Source organism: Lampris incognitus, chromosome 2 (genome assembly GCF_029633865.1).
Source record: "Lampris incognitus isolate fLamInc1 chromosome 2, fLamInc1.hap2, whole genome shotgun sequence".
NCBI lineage: Eukaryota > Metazoa > Chordata > Actinopteri > Lampriformes > Lampridae > Lampris > Lampris incognitus.
Genome location: NC_079212.1, coordinates 10,090,592 through 10,109,722, shown reverse-complemented (window position 1 = coordinate 10,109,722; position 19,131 = coordinate 10,090,592). Strand labels below are relative to the sequence as shown.

Genomic DNA, 19,131 nt, shown 5'->3' with positions numbered 1-19,131 from the left:
AATGGCACATCTTTCTTCCACACAGTTTTATTTACGAGCTGTTCCAGAGGGCCGGGCTGACTTACAGCACCAAGACGGCCGTCTCCGAAGCCTTGGAGCAGATTATCGGCAACCTGACAGGACGTAATTATGGCTTTATTTTAATCGTTTTTTTCTGATCATAAATCTAACTAAATTCACTTGTGGACTTAATTTGAGGTGTCAGATTGTCTAGTCTATGTATTTATGATCCTGTGAATTGCATGTTGCTTTACTTGTGACCCAGAACACGTTGATGACGTTGTCATCCTCTCGTAGATTTATAGATTCTCGTAATGATTTTCAAAACAGCAAGTGTGGCCACAAAACTGCCGGTCTATTCACAACACACAAGGTTGATTCCAGGAGGACTACATAGGAGAGACAGTGTGAAGAATAAACAAAAAACAAGTTATATATGATTACAACTAGTTAGCTAGTACTACTTAATATCTTCAGCTGGTAAACAAATTATGACATTATAACAGAGAGTGATCATTGAATGGTCAAAACAGCCTTGTAGGCAGTGCATTGTGTGTACTGAGGCGGTCAGTTGTCCCATAGACATCCACAGTTCATCTGCTGTTCATTTGCAGACTTTGTAATAACGGTCAGTGTCCTAAAATTAATAGCCCTTTCTTGTTTGCAGTGGTGATGGACAGGTTGACGGACGAGATCAGGCAGGAGTCTCTGTGAACTATGATGTTTGCGGATGACATTGTGATCTGTAGTGAAAGTAGGGTGCAGGTTGAGGAGAGCCTGGAGAGGTGGAGATATGCACTGGAGAGAAGAGGAATGAAAGTCAGTAGGAGTGTGAGGGCAATTTACATATGCATGTTGCTTACTTTTAATCATTGACCACAGAGCTATGTTTACATTGTTTGAATGGATGGATGCCTGTGGGGCTCATGTTTAGCAGGACAAAGGTGGTGTTAAAAGTGCCTCTTCATGGGCGACCAGGTAGTGTAGCAGTCTCTTCCATTGCCTATCAATATGAGGCTCGCCGGTTCGAATCCCCGTGTTACCTCCAGCTTGGTCAGGTGTCCTTACAGACACAATTGGCCGTGTCTACAGGTGGGAAGCCTGATGTGGGTATGTGTCCTGGTTGCTGCATTAGCGCCTCCTCTGGTCGGTAGGGGTGCCTGTTTGGGGGGGGAGGGGTAACTGGGGGGGAATAGCGTGATCCTCCCACGTGCTACGTCCCCCTGATGAAACTCCTCACTGTCAGGTGAAAAGAAGCGGCTGGCGTCTCCACATGTATCGGAGGAGACGTAGTAGTCTGAAGCCCTCCCCGGATCGGCAGAGGGGGCGGAACAACAACTGGGACAGCTCGGAAGAGTTGGGTAATTGGCTGGGTACAGTTGGGGAGAAAAAATACTTGGGGTCAACTGTCCAAATTAATGGGGAGTGCAGAAGAGAGGTGAAGAAGAGAGTGTAGGCAGGGTGGAGTGGGTGGAGAAGAGTGTCAGGAGTGATTTGCGATAGAAGGGTACCAGCAAGAGTTAAAGGGAAGGTTTACAAGATGGTAGTAAGACCAGCCATGTTATATGGTTTGGAGACAGTGGCACTGATGAAAAGACAGCAGGCGGACCTGGAAGTGACAGAGTTGAGGATGCTAAGACTTTCACTGGGAGTGACGAAGAAGGACAGGATTGGGAACGAGTATATTAGAGGGATCGCTCAGGTTGGACAGTTTGGAGACAAAGCAAGAGAGGCAAGATTGCGATGGTTTGGACATGTGTGGAGGAGAGATGCTGGGTATATTGGGAGAAGGATGCTGGATATGGAGCTGCCAGGGAAGAGGAAAAGAGGAAGGCCAAAGAGGAGGTTTATGGATGTGGTGAGAGAGGACATGCAGGTGGCTGGTGTGACAGGGGAAGATGCAGAGGACAGGAAGAGATGGAAAGGGATGATCCACTGTGGCGACCCCTAACGGGAGCAGCCAAAAGTAGTAGTAGTAGTAGTAGTGGTAGTAGTGGTAGTAGTAGTAGTAGTCGTAATAAAAACAGCTAATGTGTTCATCCTCTATAATGTTATAACTACCAGTTATTATAAGAAGAATCCTGAATGGTTACTGTAATAGCGTTTGTCAGTTGATATAATGACTTACTACCCTGACCAGTGGTTATGAAATACTTTAACCATTAATTGTATCACATGCCAAATTACTTTCTCTACATTTTAATTTGTATCTATTTAACACCAAGTGTCATGGCTGAAAAAGCTTTGAATCTTGTCTATTGCCCTTTGACTGTTCCCACCCCCAGCTTCATACGTCTTCGTCCATCTTGTTACAGTCAAAACAAATAAAATACAATAATAAAAAATATATAAAATAATATACTAAAATAAATAATATAATAAAATAGTAATACATAAAATAATAATAATATAAAATAATATAAAATAATAAAATAATAAAATATAAATAATATAATATAAAATACAAAACAAAGATCATGATTCATAACTTCATAAATGGGCGATGTGTTTCCTCCACAGGGCCAGGGATTTTCTTGAATACGAGTGGCCTGCAGAAGTTGTATGATATTATTCAGGTGGGTTTGAAGTTTGAATTAAACTGATGTTTCATACATTTTCATGGAAGTGCCACCTGTGTTCTAGTGAGATGATACTTAAAGGTTTTTGGTGCACTCTGAAAACAAGAACGATTGTATATGTATGTATGAGAAACTCCTTGGCAGCCCCGTAAGTTCACGGACCTGTGAAAGCACAGGGACTACGTATGTTCCTGTTTGTCAGTGCGGTTGTCGTTTGTTGCAGCTGGTGTTCTGCAGGGACCCATCAGTGGTGGATAAAGAGAGACGCCTGCAGTCCGACTCGGCGTTCTTCAAGGTGGTTTTCTTGTTTTCTTACTAATCTGGAATTTGAGTATATGATGCCGAATGTCATAGAATGGACTGCTTTATTCACGTAGCAAGACACAGTCACTGTTGTCTTTATTAAAACAGTACCAGCTTATTGGGAATTCATCTGTACACTCTTGTTAATGAAGCCTACGATGATTTAAGCTATGGATACTCACAGTAATAATAATAATTTTATTTAAATAGCACTTTTCTAAAACAATATTACAAAGTGCTTTAAAAGAAATAAAACCAGACAAGGCAAAAATAAGAATAAGACCAAATAAGTAAGAGTAAAAATAAAAACCGTATAAATAAATAAAAGCAAATATCAAACATTTGTAAAAGCTTTCATAAAAAGAAAAGTTTTAAGACAAGATTTAAAAGAAGCTAGAGACTTGGTTTGTCTTTCCCAAGTTCAACAGGAAGAGAGGTCCATAGTGTGGGGCTCCAACAGCAAAAGCCCGATCACCCTTTGTGACAAACCGAGACCTGGGAATAACCAGCAGGGCTCCATCTGCAGAGCTTAATGGTCGAGGGGGCATATGCCAGGTCAATAAATCACAAATGTATGTAGGAGGAAGTCCTTTTAAAGCCTTAAAGGTGAGCAATAAATTTTAACATCAATGCGAAATATAACAGGGAGCCAGTGTAGGGAGTCTAGCACAGGAGTGATATGGTCTTGCCTCTTTGTCCCGGTAATGAGCCGAGCAGCGACGTTTTGTACCAACTGCAGACGGTGGGGGGAGTCCTTACTGATACCAGAATAAAGTGCATTACAATAGATAGATAAAAGCATGTGCAACTTTTTGCAGATCGGCAATTGGTAAAAATGACCTGATTTTGGAGATTAGCTTGAACTGGAGAAAGCGTGACTGAACAACATGTTTGATTTGATTATCAAAACTGAGGTTAGCATCAAATATTACCCCAAGATTCTTAGCAGCCTGCTTAAGACTACCCGATTAGTACCCAAAAGGGCTGATGGAATTTTTGGGAATGAACAGAATGACCTCAGACTTCCATCCATCCATCTATCCATTATCCAAACCGCTTATCCTGCTCTCAGGGTCGTGGGGATGCTGGAGCCTATCCCGGCAGTCATTGGGTGGCCATCTCAGGGTGACCTCAGACTTATTAAATTTGTGAAAATTTTTAGACATCCAGGATTTAATGTCAGAGAGGCAAGTTGTGAGATCTGCTAGGGCGCTAGGATCTGTGGGTTTTAGTGGCATGTATAACCGAGTGTCATCAGCATGTCATGTGGCTGATTTCCACAGGTCCATATTCATCAAGACACCAGCCATCAGAGGAAAAAACAAAACACAGACGTTTGGGCTTCGTCCTCTTCAAAGAAACAAGGTAATGGCACCAAATACAAAAACTAGCAGTTCACCAAGTAACTGAACTTAGTAGCAACAGGAATCCCAATTTTATCATGTTAAATTCCCAACTAAATCCCTTCAGAACCTGCAGAATTTAGTCCTGTTTTAAAGACTTCATTTAGTATCTCGTATTTATGAAAACCCATTCATTCACAGGTTTTAAACTCTTATTTTGTTTTATGATACTAACAACAGTGTCTGGTACCCAGGCCCAAACACAATGAGAAGATGTTATAAAGCCTGTTGGCCAAAAGGGACAAACGACTTCTTACAATGTGAAAATACTTTTGTCCAACCAACAGTTCAAAGAATTTTAAGTTACTCCCAAATAAAACATTAGTTGGTCTCATATTCTTATCTAGGGAACAACATAACTGATGTAGATGCAATACAGAAAAAAAAACCCAGATGTAATGAACATTTAAATTGGTAAAAATTAACAAACCATCACATCTTCTGATATGTGAAGTAAAGAAATGAATGAAGAGGGCAGTCTTAAGGAATGATATTAATAATAACATGAACATTACAAACTACTGAAGTAGGTCTAGGACAGAAATTAGGACTTATCAGTGGCACCTTGTGCCATGTTTATATGCTGCTATTATCCTGCTTTACATTGTAAGGACATTTTAAAGCTTCAGTCCTAGGGGCGTCCGGGTAGCGTGGCGGTCTATTCTGTTGCCTACCAACACGGGGATCGGCGGTTCGAATCCCCGTGTTACCTCCGGCTTGGTTGGGCGTCCCTACAGACACAATTGTCGGTGTCTGCAGGTGGGAAGCCGGATGTGGGTATGTGTCCTGGTCACATCACTAGCACCTCCTCTGGTAGGTTGGGGCGCCTGTTCAGGGGGGAGGGGGAACTGGGGGGAATAGCGTGATCCTCTCATGCACTACGTGCCCCTGGTAAAACTCCTCACTGTCATGTGAAAAGAAGCGGCTGGCGACTCCACCTGTATCGGAGGAGGCATGTGGTAGTCGGCAGCCCTCCCCGGATCAGCAGAGGGGGTGGAGCAGTGACTGGGACAGCTCAGAAGAGTGGGGTAATTGGCCAGGTACAATTGGGGGGGGGGAAGGGGGAGACACCCCCCCCCCCAAAAGAAAGCTTCAGTCCTGAATTTCCTGGTTTACCAGTGTGTGTGTCCTATGTAGGTGTTAGTAAGGTGAGTGTTGTCTGAGCTCCATTCTAAATGAATGAGTCAGCAGGGCTGTTGTGTCAGAAACGAACCAAAAACCTGGTTGAACCGGATTCTTACTTATTGATGTTGTTCTATCTGTAGGTAAAGGTCTTCTACCAGCTTGTTCTGTCATATCTGCTTGTTAGACACAACAACTTCACTTCCTCTTCAAACTCAACACTATCTGTCTTTCCAGTGGTTAGCACTGTTGCTTCACAGCAAGAAGGTCCAGGGTTTGAACCCCAGGCCGTCCCAGGTCCTTTCTGTGTGGAGTTTGCATGTTCTCCCCATGTCTGCGTGGGTTTCCTCCCACCATCAAAAAGACATGCATGTTAGGGTTAATACTCCTGTCTGTGCCCCTGAGCAAGGCAATGGAAACAAGAACTGGAGTTGGTCCCCGGGTGCTGCAGCCTCCCGCTGCTGCTATACAATAGGATGGGTTACATGCAGAGAACACATTCATTGTAAGAATACAATTTCAAATAAAGTGGCTTTCTTCTTCTTCTTCATTTGGTGCTACAGTGGTAGAAAACACTGTCTGCCATTTTCATTCTCTACTCAAGCTAAGTCCCACCTAGCAGTTAACATTAAAATTAGAACTACAAAAGTGTTCATGATTTGGATATATGTAAATATACTGTTGTATTAAATATTCCAGGGGTAGAAGGATCCAAAAGGACATTTATTTGTATGCTGGTCTTCTGGATTACAGCTTTAAATGACTAACATTGAAGTTTTTATCTGTATTTTGGTTGAGAGCACACTGCACCGAATGACATTTTACATTAACTGGACTGCAAACCTGACATGTGTGTTTTCATTGGTTTCACCGTTCTACTTTACATTCTTCACTAAGGAACTTAAACAAGCAAAGTATTGATTTGACTGAATGGCCGAAAAGTCCCAGTTTTCCTCCAAATTCACCTTAGTTTTTCTTATATTAAATGATTCTGTGATGAATTTAGAATGATCGTGTGTGTGTGTGTGTGTGTGTGTGTGTGTGTGTGTACGTACTTTCAGGTAATGTTCTGAGTTACTGGTGTTTCTCGCCTGGCTTCAGCATGCAGGATCTTGTCCAACAAGGAGCTCGCTGCATCATCCTGACCAGCGGCACGCTGTCACCGCTGTCCTCATTCACCGCTGAGATGCAGATGTAGGTCTGCAGGTTACCCACCACTGTCAGGCTTCTTCTGGCCTGTACAAAGCCATGAATATTAAATCTTTTCCATCACACAGAGAAAACCTCCCATGATTTTACATCCTAACTCTTGAACTCGCATCCGGGTAGTGTAGTGGTCTATTCTGTTGCCTACCAACGCGGGGACTGTCAGTTCGAATCCTCGTGTTACCTCTGGCTTGGTCGGGCTTCCCTATGAGCATAATTGGCCGTGTCTGCGGGTGGGAAGCCAGATGTGGGTATGTGTCCTGGTCGCTGCACTACCGCCTCCTCTGGTCGGCCGGGGCACCTGTTTGGGGGGGAGGGGGAACTGGGGAGAATGGCGTGATCCTCCCATGCGCTACATCCCCCTGGTGAAACTCCTCACTGTCAGGTGAAAAGAAGCAGCTGACGACTCCACATATATCGGAGGAGGCATGTGGTAGTCTGCAGAGTGGGTGGAGCAGCGACCAAGACGGCTTAGAAGAGTGGGGTAATTGGCTGGATACAATTGGGGGGGGGGGGGGGGGATCTTAACTCTTGAACTCTTTTTTTTTTAAAATTATTATTATCTAGTGTAAAGCGTCCTTGGGTTCCTTGAAAGGCACTATACAAAACTAAGGTGTTGTTGAATGCATAATGTGTGTTTTGTCCATTCTTTTCCTTCACCTCTTTCAGTCCCTTCTCTGTGCGTTTGGAGAACAGTCATGTGATCCAGCATGACCAGATCTTTGTGAGCATTGTTGATCGAGGGCCAGACGGCGTGCGTCTGAGTTCGGCCTTTGATAGGAGGTGAGCGTTACTGTGAATGTCTGATGCCAGCAATATTACTGCCATTAAACGGGTCTGGGCAAATTCAAAATGGCGCTCATTTATTTTAACAGCAGGCTGTAGGTGAGAGTTGGCAAAATGGACCTACCATAAATGCCATGTATCAGGAGAAGCTTGGTGTATGGTGGATTTTCAGCATCTTTATGGTTTCAGTAAATGTTTAGATTGCTGTCCTGACTGGCTAAACTAACAAAGCTAGTTACATATCCTTACAAATTCATAAGAATTGGGCAGTTCGGTCGAAAATAACTACTTGAGGATGCGTACAAACGAGGTCTTGAATGATTTGTGTCATGAGTTTTTTTTTATATTGAAATAAAATGATTCGCATTGAGGCTACGGCTAATATAGAAATAGCAATGCTTTTAAAATGTACCGTTTCTTCCTGTTTGTCAGATTTGTCCCTGAAAATATGGCGTCATTAGGCAGTACTATTGGTAAGTGAAACACTGTTTAATTTCAGTCACAATATTTGATCCCAAGTCTTTTTCACATTTTCCATGAAAGGGGGAAGTAAGACATGAGCAGAGACCTGCAGCATGATGGGAGACCACAGCGCTACACATCACGGCTGTGGTCCATAATGCTAGCTAGGCTAATAAAGCAGGTGATTAATGTTGTGCCAATGACTGTTTGGCCCCACATTTACAGCCCTCAGCCCAAATGATGAAGACTATTAATATAGCCCTCGGCCCAAATGATGAAGACTATGAATAAGAAACATTCCTAAATGGCCATGGGAGGAAAAAACAATGAACATTCCTTCCAGTAGTTTTGATACCCTTGCTGAATACAGACGGGGGTGACCAGAAGAGCTGTAGAATTCCACAAATGAAAGCATGTTCCTCCAAAACTGGAATATTCTCTCTACTGGGACACCTCTTCATCACACTACTGACATACCTAAATTATAATCGAAGTTATAATTTGATGATTGACACCAAATTGATGTTTTTCCTTTTGGGACCAAGTTTAGTTCAAATTTAACAATATAGCTGCACAAGTTACCGGCTGTGTTACATACAAGAGGATGTGGTTTGAAAACCAGTTTCGTAACTGGATCTTGGCAAGATGACACAAAACCGTTGTGTTCGGATGCAAAACTGTGTCAGCAAAGCCGAGTATCCCAAACTCTTTTTTTGTTTTAAATAATAGAAATCATCCTTTGTACTCAGGACGTAAATGATTTTAATGTGAAATGAGTGTTCCTTATCTGCTGTGGCGAACCAATAAGCGGTGCAGTAATAGATAAATGATTAATCCCTTCATTGTCTTCCGACACTTGACCTTCTGACAACCCTCTGAGCCTGGAGGTCATGCTGCTCAGAAGTATGGCTTCACCAAGGAGCAAGATTTTCATGATATGACAACCGAAAATCCTTACAGTCACAATTAATCTTCTGTCACAATTAATCTTCTGCTTTCTCTTAACTTACCTTCACATAACAGAAATAATCATTTGTTTATTTTGAAAGGGGTTTTATATCATTATATTTTCTGCTCTCCTGTCTTTAGCCAACCTGGGCAGAGTGGTTCCTCACGGGCTCCTGGTTTTCTTTCCCTCGTACCCTTCAATGGACAAGACCCTGGAGTTCTGGAGGGTGAGTTAACTCATGGATTTAACCATAAAGTGACCTATAAGAAAACTCATTATTGACTTTTGTTTGGATTTCTGATGAATTCCAAACTGGTTTCTTGCTTTATTTCAAGTTATTTGCAGCATTGTGAGGCAATACAGCGACCCGGTGTGTATCTGTAGCTAACATGGTGGTTATTCTTTCTTCTTTTACAGTCAAACGGACATGCCGACCGCATCGAGAACATGAAGCCAATATTTGTTGAACCTAAAGGAAAGGGCACCTTCACAGAGGTTGGCTCAAATTTGGTATTAATTTATATGGCAAAAAAAAAATTCAATTTTTTGCACTGGCAGACCTTAAAATACAGTAGGGTCCATCATTCATATGGAGTTTGGGTTGGTTGTCAAACTTCAGAAATCTCTAGATGATTAGTGTCCCAACGTATGAGAGGATGACAGTTTCTGAAGAAATAACTGACAAAACACATGATCTTCGTTCTTTTTTGTCTTTAGGTTATCAATGGATATTATGACAAAGTAAATGATCCAAAATCCAAAGGTGGAAGCTTCTTTGCTGTTTGTCGAGGGAAGGTGAGAAGTATTTATTTATTATCTGATGTTGTATCCTCTGTTGCTCTCCCTGAGGTTGCTTCCTATTTTTTTCTCCCTGTTAAAGGTTTTTTTTTAGGGAGTTGCCCCCCCCCCCAATTGTATCTGGCCAATTACCCCACTCTACCACATGTCTCCTCCAATACATGTGGAGTCACCAGCTGCTAGTTTTCACCTGACAGTGAGGAGTTTCACCAGGGGGACGTAGCACGTGGGAGGATCACGCTATTCCCCCCAGTTCCGATTTTCAAGAATAAGGGTGATATGCAGAACTGTAGCAACTACAGAGGTATAAAGTTGATCAGCCACAGCGTGAAGATATGGGAAAGAGTAGTGGAAGCTACGTTAAGAGGAGAGGTGATGATTAGCGAGCAGCAGTATGGTTTCATGCCACGAAAGAGCACTACAGATGTGATGTTTGCTTTGAGAATGTTGATGGAGAAGTATAGAGAAGGCCAGAAGGAGTTACATTGTGTCTTTGTGGATTTAGAGAAGGCTTATGACAGGGTGCCGAGAGAGGAGGTGTGGTATTGTATGAGGCAGTCGGGAGTTGGGGAGAAGTATGTCGGAGTGGTGCAGGATATGTATGAGGGAAATATGACAGTGGTGAGGTGTGCAGTAGGAAAGACGGATGGGTTCAAGGTGGAGGTGGGATTACATCAAGGATCGGCTCTGAGCCCTTTCTTGTTTGCAGTGGTGATGGACAGGTTGACGGACGAGATCAGGCAGGAGTCTCCGTGAACTATGATGTTTGCGGATGACATTGTGACCTGTAGTGAAAGTAGGGTGCAGGTTGAGGAGAGCCTGGAGAGGTGGAGGTATGCACTGGAGAGAAGAGGAATGAAAGTCAGTGGGAGCAAGACGGAATACCTATGCGTGAATGAGAGGGAGGACAGTAGAATGGTGAGGATGCAAGGAGTAGAGGTGACGAAGGCGTGCGAGTTTAAATACTTGGGGTCCACTGTTCAAAGTAACAGGGAGTGCGGGAGAGAGGTGAAGAAGAGAGTGCAGGCAGGGTGGAGTGGGTGGAGAAGAGTGTCAGGAGTGATTTGTGACAGAAGGGTACCAGCAAGAGTTAAAGGGAAGGTTTACAAGATGGTGGTGAGACCAGCTATGTTATATGATTTGGAGACAGTGGCACTGACAAAAAGACTGGAGGTGGCAGAGTTGAAGATGCTAAGATTTTCATTGGGAGTGACGAAGAAGGACAGGATTAGGAATAATTATATTAGAGGGACCGCTCAGGTTGGACGGTTTGGAGACAAAGCAAGAGAGGCAAGTTTGAGGTGACTTAGAAATGTATGGAGGAGAGATGCTGGGTATATTGGGAGAAGGATGCTGAATATGGAGCTGCCAGGGAAAAAGAAAAGAGGAAGGCCAAAGAGGAGGTTTATGGATGTGGTGAGGGAGGACATGCAGGTGGCTGGTGTGACAGAGGAAGATGCAGAGGACAGGAAGAGATGGAAACGGACTATCCACTGTGGCGACCCCTAACGGGAGCAGCCGAAAGTAGTAGTAGCAGCAGCAGTAGTAGTAGTAGGGCTCTACAAATAAAATTGACTTGACTTGAAATAATCAATAGGCAGATTTCATCTCCTGTTTGAAGGTGCAATGTGTAATATTTATTTCCTTTTACATGAAATGAGTCAGACGTACGAAGACTAACAGAACATTCTGGCATCGAGGAAACCTCCTCACATCGACTTCTATCCTCATGTAGACTAACCTGTACACTTTGTTTTATAACTGGTCCACAATGTTTAAGTTTCCATCTTCACCATTGCTGTTTGCAACAGAAAGGTAATGTGACAGCTGATTCTTCTGAATGGAAACAGGTGGCTCAGCAGTTCAGAAACTGTACTGAACAACAAGAAGTGTCCCTCTGTCATCCTACAGTAGTCCAACTGAGCCCTATGAAAAATCCTCCCATGTTCAGGCTCAGTAGCACGGGTAGGGATATTTAAGTGCAGATAGGTTAACATATCAAACTGGATTTGAACAGAGAAAATTTAAATGATCCATGTGGTGAAACTGAATTATTTTAGCAGCAGGATAAAATGTAAAAGAAAACTATAAACAACTACAAAACAGGTAGAAATATCTTGTGTATGGACTGACTGGTGTACAAATGCAGCATTAGAACTTTCTAAACTCAAAGCAGTATCACCGGTTTAATATGAAACTCTAGCATGGTATCAACAAAATGTTAAATCCCGAGGCTGCTCAGTATGTCATGATGTAGCTCTGTCATATGACTTATATACACACGTGTCCATAACATATATGTTCATCTCTGTCAGGCTAGTGAGGGGCTGGATTTCGCCGACTCTTTCTGCCGGGGCGTCATCATTACAGGTCTCCCCTTCCCTCCTAAGATGGATCCCAGGGTGGTCCTGAAGATGCAGTTCTTGGATGAGATGAGCAGAAAAAGGGATCCTGGGGTGACGGTGAGATGGATGCCACCTCATATGTGGCCTCAGTGTTTTGTTAGCTTATCTGTACGGTATTAGTTCTGGTTGTGTACTGACACTCAAGTTTGTTCTGCACACAAATGTCCCCAGTATCTGTCAGGGCAGGAGTGGTACAGACAACAGTCCTCCCGGGCTGTTAACCAGGCTATTGGTCGAGTTATTCGTCACAAAGAGGATTACGGCGCCATCTTCCTGTGTGACCAGAGGTTAGATATTGTGACTTTAACAGTTAATTCATTGTGTATTCGTTGTTATCTAGCATTGTAAAGAGCCAAATCAGATGTTGAGTTTTGTTGCTTTTCATTTCATTCCTTACATGCTTGATGTAATCTGCACACAAAAATACATGAACAAATACATGCTGTTTTTTAAACTTTTTCATTCATTCATTCATTCATTCATTCATTCATTCATTCATTCATTCATTCGTTCATTCATCAGCCACTTCTCCGGGGTCGGTTCGCGGTGGCAGCAAGCTAAGTAGGGCACTCCAGACATCCCTCTCCCCAGCAACCTCCTCCAGCTCCTCCTGGGGGATCCCAAGGCATTCCCCGGCCAGACTGGACATGTAGTCCCTCCAGCGAGCTCTGGGTCTACCCCGGGGTCTCCTCCCAGTTGGCCGTGCCCGGTGAACCTCCAAAGGAAGGCACCCAGGAGGCATCCTAATCAGATGCCCGAACCACCTCAACTGGCTCCTTCCGACGTGAAGGAGCAGCGGCTCTACTCCAAGCTCCCTCCGGATGTCAGATCCTCACCCTATCTCTAAGGCTGAGCCCAGACACCCTACGGAGGAAACTCATTTCAGCCACTTGTATCCGCGATCTCACCCTTTCGGTCACTACCCAAAGCTCATGACCTTAGGTGAGGTTTGGAAGGAAGACTGACTGGTAAATTGAGAGCTTTGCCTTCCAGGTCAGCTCCCTCTTCACCACAATGGTCCGGTACAACATCCGCATTACTGCTGATGACCAATCCGCCTGTCAATCTCCCACTCCATCCTACCCTCACTCGTGAACAAGACCCCGAGATACTTGAACTCCTTCACTTGAGGCAACAACTCATCTCCAACTCAGAGGGAGCAATCCACCATTTTCCAGTACAGAACCATGGCCTCAGATTTGGAGGTGCTGACTCTCATCCCAGCCATTTCACACTCAGCTGCAAACCACCCCAGTGAGCGCTAGAGGTTGCTTTCTGATGAAGCCAACAAAACCACATCATCTGCGAAGAGCAGAGATGCAATTCTGAGGTTCCCAAGACAGACACACTCCTCACCTTGGCTGTGCCTTGAAATCCTGTCCATGAATATCACAAACAGAATCGGAAACAAGGGACAACCTTGGCAGAGTCCGACACACACCGAAAACGTGTTTGACTTTGTGCTGAGAATGCGGACACAGCTCTCACTTTCGTTATACAAGGACCAGATGGCTTTTAAACTTTTTTTCTTTTTTTTTTAGGTTTAAAAATCCAGAAGCCCGAGCCCAGCTACCCTTATGGTTGAAGCCGTATGTTCGCCACCATGAAAGCTTTGGGAATATTGTCCGTGATGTCGCTCAGTTCTTCAGGGTCGCACAGAAGATGGTATGTTTAAGGATGCCCTCAAACACATGTTGAAAAAGTGATACAGCTCTTTTTACAAAGCTGTGCCCGAGTATTCAGGACACTTTGTGGTATAAAGTTCAGCTCAGATTAAGGGATACTTACTGCATGTCATTATGTTTGAATGTGACAGCGGCCTCCCGTAGAGAAGAAGGCTGGAGTTGAGAGCTGTTCTTCAGAGGACTCCTCAGACTTCCTGTCCTCCAGTATCAAACCTCACCCGTCCATCCAAAGTACTTCCTCCATAAAGGCCAAAGTGGTGGATGCACATGTTCCCAGTCTGAAGAAGAGAAAACTGAGTGAGTATCAAAATAGTCTCCATGTCTCTTTTCTATTAAAGCGACGCCAGGTAACTTTTTGGATTTCAGCAACTTCGGTTTGATTTCAGCTGTCTTTACATCAGCTGTCCAAAGACAACCAAGGGACTTCTTGTTTTCTTAGTGTAGTGACGAGATGTGTGCGGTTATTTACAAGCCGTAGCTCAAAAGACTTATCGCAGAAGAAGAAGAGCTGTGGTCACAGGTAAAGTAAAATGTCTTTAGTTATATGTATGCCCTAAATCAATGTCAGTGTTTCCCTGGAGGTTTGGTGACGAAAAGCAAAGAGAAAACAAGAGTTCCAGAAATCAGATCTGAATGGAAATTGTCATTCTCCCATAGACAACATAATACGCAATCAAAATGAATTTAATGATGATCTGCTGAAGTGAAAAAGTTACCTAGTGATGCTTCAATTCTGCTATCTGCAAAACAGAAGCTGTAGACAGGCTCTTAGATCTTCCAGTATCCCCTATAAAGTTGTTTGTGAAAATTCAAATACAGACAAATACACAATCCTGTCTTGCCGTGACAATTCTGCTTGATCTCAGGATCATATTAGGCTGGATTAGGTAATTTCCGTACTCTGCTCTCCTGACAACAGAGATATACAGTAGATTATTCATTTCCTGTTGAATTGTGTTTGTTTTCAGATGGATATACAGGAAACGAAGGGATGGCCCGGCTGTGTATTGAGTATGAGGCTGAGATGACGGATGGCCAGAGGAGACCAGTCGGCTTGTTGGATGTCTTGGACCACAGTGATAAACGGGACGGAACATCCGTAAAAGGACCAAACTACGTCGTGGGAGAAGAAAGGGTATGGTTTGGTTTAATAAATGTCACTCTACTTTGGTTAATGAACAAACAAACACTAGACAGACTTTCTCTCAAGGGCATATAATCACTGTGGCTGTTTCCCCATTTATAGGCAAGTCGTCTGTCCACCTTATCTCTTCAACATGACAAGCGAATGGACGATGAGTTTCACGGTGGGAAACGAAAAATCAAACTGGTCCAAGAACAGGTGGGTGACAAAAGAGAGCTGCTCCACTGTTTTCAGCTTATTTAAGATTTTCTTTTTTATTTCTGTGTTTTGTTACTCGAACATGCATGCCTTGCATTGTTTTTATTACATGTTGTTTGATACCACACCAATAAGAATTACATTCAAGCCACTGTTGGTCTTGTTCATTCATCAGTTTATTTTTGGAAAATTTTGTTTCTTTAATTTTGTGTCACTTCATAACTTTAGGAAACATGCAGCAAATGACATTATGAATCGGTCATTATAATAAAGTGACGTTTTGATGACGCCATGAGAGGATTTATTGGATCTGGAGGGTTCAACGTGCCTCCATCAACCCAAAACGTTTAAAAATTGCCTTCAGAGCCGCTCTGTATGTCCATCATACTGAAATGTTTCATTCTTCTCAATCCCTGTTGAAGAAAATCAACTTTCCAGAGAACGTGTCTCAGGAGAACAAAGCCGGTCAAGCCAAGTGGTTCTTGGCAGACATGAAAAAGTCACTGAGCCAAGTGAACTTTGAGCGGATCATGAAGGCGCTGCATTCATACAAGAAAACAGATGACCTAGAAGTGTTATGGAGGGAGTCAGCCGACCTTCTGACCGGAGATGCCAATACACACAGTCTGCTCCGCGGTGAGAGAGCTTTATGAGCATTACTGCTGGTCAGTATCTAGATGTAATGTGGATATTTTGATATGAGACTAGGTGTGTTGTGGGATTGTGGTTGTGGTAATATGGTGATATAACTTAAATGTTGTCATTCCCAGGTCTTAAAGGCTGCATTCCAGTAAAGTGAGACAATTTTTTGAACTTATTTGACTGTTTTAGAGACACGAACAATGAACTTCTCTATCTTCTTGGTCATCATATCCACATTACTAATGATCATTTATCAACATTCTCTGCTGTGTAAATATCTTATGAAAGAACGAGTAGCATCTACTAAATATCATCACATTATCAATATTGAAGTATTCAGTCAAAAATACTGTGATATTTAATTTCTTAATATCATCCAGCCATCCATCCATTATCCAAGCTGCTTATCCCCATCGGGGTCGCGGGATGCTGGAGCCTATCCCAGCAGTCATAGGGTGAAGTTGTTCTTAATATTAGTGAGACCACACACACACACACACACACACACACACACACATTAAAACCACCAACAGGTAAGTGAATAACATTGATTATCTCGTTAAAGGCACCTGTCAAGAGGTGGGATAAATTAGGCAGCAAGTGAACCATCAATTCTTGAAGTTGATGTGTTGGAAGCAGGAACAATGGGCAAACGTAAGAATCTGAGCGACTTTGACAAGGACCAAATTTTGATAGCTAGAAATTGGGTCGGATCATCTCTAAAACGGCAGGTCTTGTGGGGTGTTCCCAGTATGCAGTGGTCACTACCTACCAAAACTGGTCCAAGGAGGGATAACCGGTGAACCAGCGCCAAGGTCTTGGGTGCCCAAGGCTCATTGATGCATGTGGGGAGCAAAGGCTAGCCCTTCTGGTCCAATCCCACAGAAGAGCTACTGTTGCTCAAATTGCTGAAAAAGTTAATGCTGGCTATGATAGACAGGTGTCAGAACTCACAGTGTATCACACTGTTTCATGTCCAAAACTGTAGCTAGCAGGGCTTTCTCACAATCAGAAAATTTCAGTTCTGTGCTACTCCCGGAGCAACTACCATAGACTACTCATCTGTCTTTGTCGTAGTTCTGCAACAGGGCAGCACTTAAGGCAATGGGTTGAGAAGCTAGCTTCCAGATAGAACTCCTTATCCTTGTCAGGATATGCGAGGTACAGGGCTGAGCAGATCTCAGAAAGCTTGTTCTTGAGAGCTTCCCCACTGGAATGCTTTGTCCCTTCAGAGGAGCTCATTAAGTGATCTGGCAATCTTTGCATAGTCCTCAATGAACTGTCTGGAGTAGTTGCAGATGCCTAAGAAGCTTCTGAGCTCTTAGATAGTAGCTGGGGTGTTTATATCTTGAATGGCCTGAATTCTCCCTGTCGGGTTAAATGCCAGTAGTGCCAATGAGTAGCCCAACATATCCAATGTTGGTGCAAGAACACTGCCCTTTTGTGAGTAACTTTTTTGTTCCAACATTGACGGGCTGGTTGAGCACATGTCTGATCTTGATCAGGCGGGCTCCAAAGGTTCATGAGTGGATCAGAATATCATTGAAATAGGTAAGTTTCTGCGAGCTGCGGCATCACTCATGGCCTTATGAAGGAAGATGTTGAACTCCGATAGGGAGTTTGAGTATCCAAATGGGCACCGGTTCCATGTGAACAGCTGTGTGCCAAAGGAAAAGGCCAGCTTGTACTGGTCTGCAGGATCTACCTTCGGGTCCAAAATCCACTGCACACATGGAAAAGAATTTGGCATCTCTCACCTTCAAGAGTCTGATCCAAATGGATCATTGGCCAGCGAGACAGAGTTGTTTATTTAGCTGCCTGTAGTCGATGGCCAGGCGACATTTGCCATTTGACTTCAACACTGGCCACAAGGGTGAATTTTATGTAAAGAGTTGCATTCTCCAATGAGCTGCTCCTCCAGCAGTGTGTCCAATTTTTCCTGGATTGAATTGTAGGCAGCCAAGGGAATTTTGTACTGGTGCAGGAGCATTGGTGGCACATTTAGATCTGTTGGGACCCGCATGGTGTGGAGGTCTGTGATGCCACAATCATTGGAATCTCGTGACCAAATATGTTGGAAGTCATAGAAGAGCTCAGGGCGCTGCTGTCTTTGAACATCCATCGTTAAGGCATTCGCCTTAGCGAACTGTTGTTGGACCTCGAGTTCAAATCCAGGATACGGTTCTCCTGTTGGAGGAGCCACGACACCCTGCAATGAAACTATGCTGCCAGGGAGGGCAGTGAGGACATAGACAACCATGTCCCTTTCTGTGTCTGTGTTGGCATCACAGCCTTGTTCATTCTGCAGTGCCTTGTGCAGGGCAGTGGAGATTATTTTGCTGGGGAAGGTGGTGAATGTCTGCCTGAAGTTTTCTGCCCCAACCAGAGAAGATGGAAGTTCGCCAACCATTTGGATACTCAGTTCAAAGTCATGAAATGAGCTATCGATCAACAGCCCCAAGGGCTAACATGCAGCCACAAAAATGAGGTGCTGGTCAGGTTTTGCACCAGCAGATAAGTGGAACAGTGGTTCAGTTCAAGCCAGGGGGTGCCACACACTGTTCCAGAAAGAGCGGCAAAGGTTGGAAGAATGCCTGTGATCCTGAAAGCTCTTGTCCTTTCAGCATCACAAGCTTAAGGGGGACCCAGCTGTCCTGGCAGGAATCACTACATCAAACTCACTCGCCACTTGACATGCCTGAGGGATGGTCTGTCTGGAATGTGTGCATTCTGGGCTGGCGATGAGTGGGTACCTTTCAATGTTAACTTGGGCCCAGCGTACATGGTTAACCATGTCCAGCTGGGTTCCCAATTTGACAAGAATGTCTGCCCCAAAAAAGAGTGAATGAGGTAGTTGGGGAACCACACTCATGAAATGTGTGAATTCTCTTGTTCTGATCTGTATGGATAAGGTAGAGATGCCAAGAGCTTTGATTGGGGTCTGTGGTTGATCCACAGAAAGAAGACAGTGACTCTTCTGCACAAAGGGTAGACAGAGACTGCTCTGACACAACCTATCGTATAGGGCTTGATTTATGGCAGATTTCTCAGACCTGAGCGTTAAGACCACATCCTGCACTGCCGTCCCATTGACTCGACATCACCGGATATAAGGGGGCAGTGCGATGCTTGTTCTGAGTCCAGGGAGCAAAGGAAAGACTCGTGGTCCTTCAATGAATGTAGGCCACCAGGGGGTGCTGGTTGCTGAACAGAAGGAGAACTCAGCATCGCCAGTGTCTCATTCAGTGTCAGAAGGCCGGCTGTCAAGTGGGGCAGGAACATGGGCCCTCAGTGGGCTTTGCTGCTCCTGGTGGGAAGCAAATCTGTCACAAATCGTTGGCAATAAAAGTTGCGATCGACTTTGTGATTCGCTTCGCCCTTTCCGAGTTTGGTGGAAGCTTTGATATCTATCACTTGTTCAATTGTTCCAATCAACTACAACCAGCTGT

The 19,131-nt window shown here is 43.9% G+C and overlaps 1 protein-coding gene across 1 annotated transcript in view; it reads left to right on the top strand.

The window, feature by feature from the left end:
• The window catches only part of rtel1 (regulator of telomere elongation helicase 1), a 36,476-nt gene that overhangs the window by 11,418 nt on the left and 5,927 nt on the right, over positions 1-19,131 (top strand). The window contains exons 12-28 of the mRNA XM_056274186.1: positions 26-123; positions 2,521-2,576; positions 2,803-2,874; positions 4,166-4,247; positions 6,469-6,601; positions 7,283-7,396; positions 7,832-7,872; positions 8,951-9,036; positions 9,228-9,305; positions 9,528-9,605; positions 11,924-12,070; positions 12,185-12,300; positions 13,555-13,678; positions 13,830-13,995; positions 14,667-14,833; positions 14,945-15,040; positions 15,463-15,676. Of these exons, the coding sequence (XP_056130161.1) occupies positions 26-123; positions 2,521-2,576; positions 2,803-2,874; positions 4,166-4,247; positions 6,469-6,601; positions 7,283-7,396; positions 7,832-7,872; positions 8,951-9,036; positions 9,228-9,305; positions 9,528-9,605; positions 11,924-12,070; positions 12,185-12,300; positions 13,555-13,678; positions 13,830-13,995; positions 14,667-14,833; positions 14,945-15,040; positions 15,463-15,676 (1,868 nt within the window). The remainder of the gene's footprint in view (positions 1-25; positions 124-2,520; positions 2,577-2,802; positions 2,875-4,165; positions 4,248-6,468; positions 6,602-7,282; positions 7,397-7,831; positions 7,873-8,950; positions 9,037-9,227; positions 9,306-9,527; positions 9,606-11,923; positions 12,071-12,184; positions 12,301-13,554; positions 13,679-13,829; positions 13,996-14,666; positions 14,834-14,944; positions 15,041-15,462; positions 15,677-19,131) is intronic.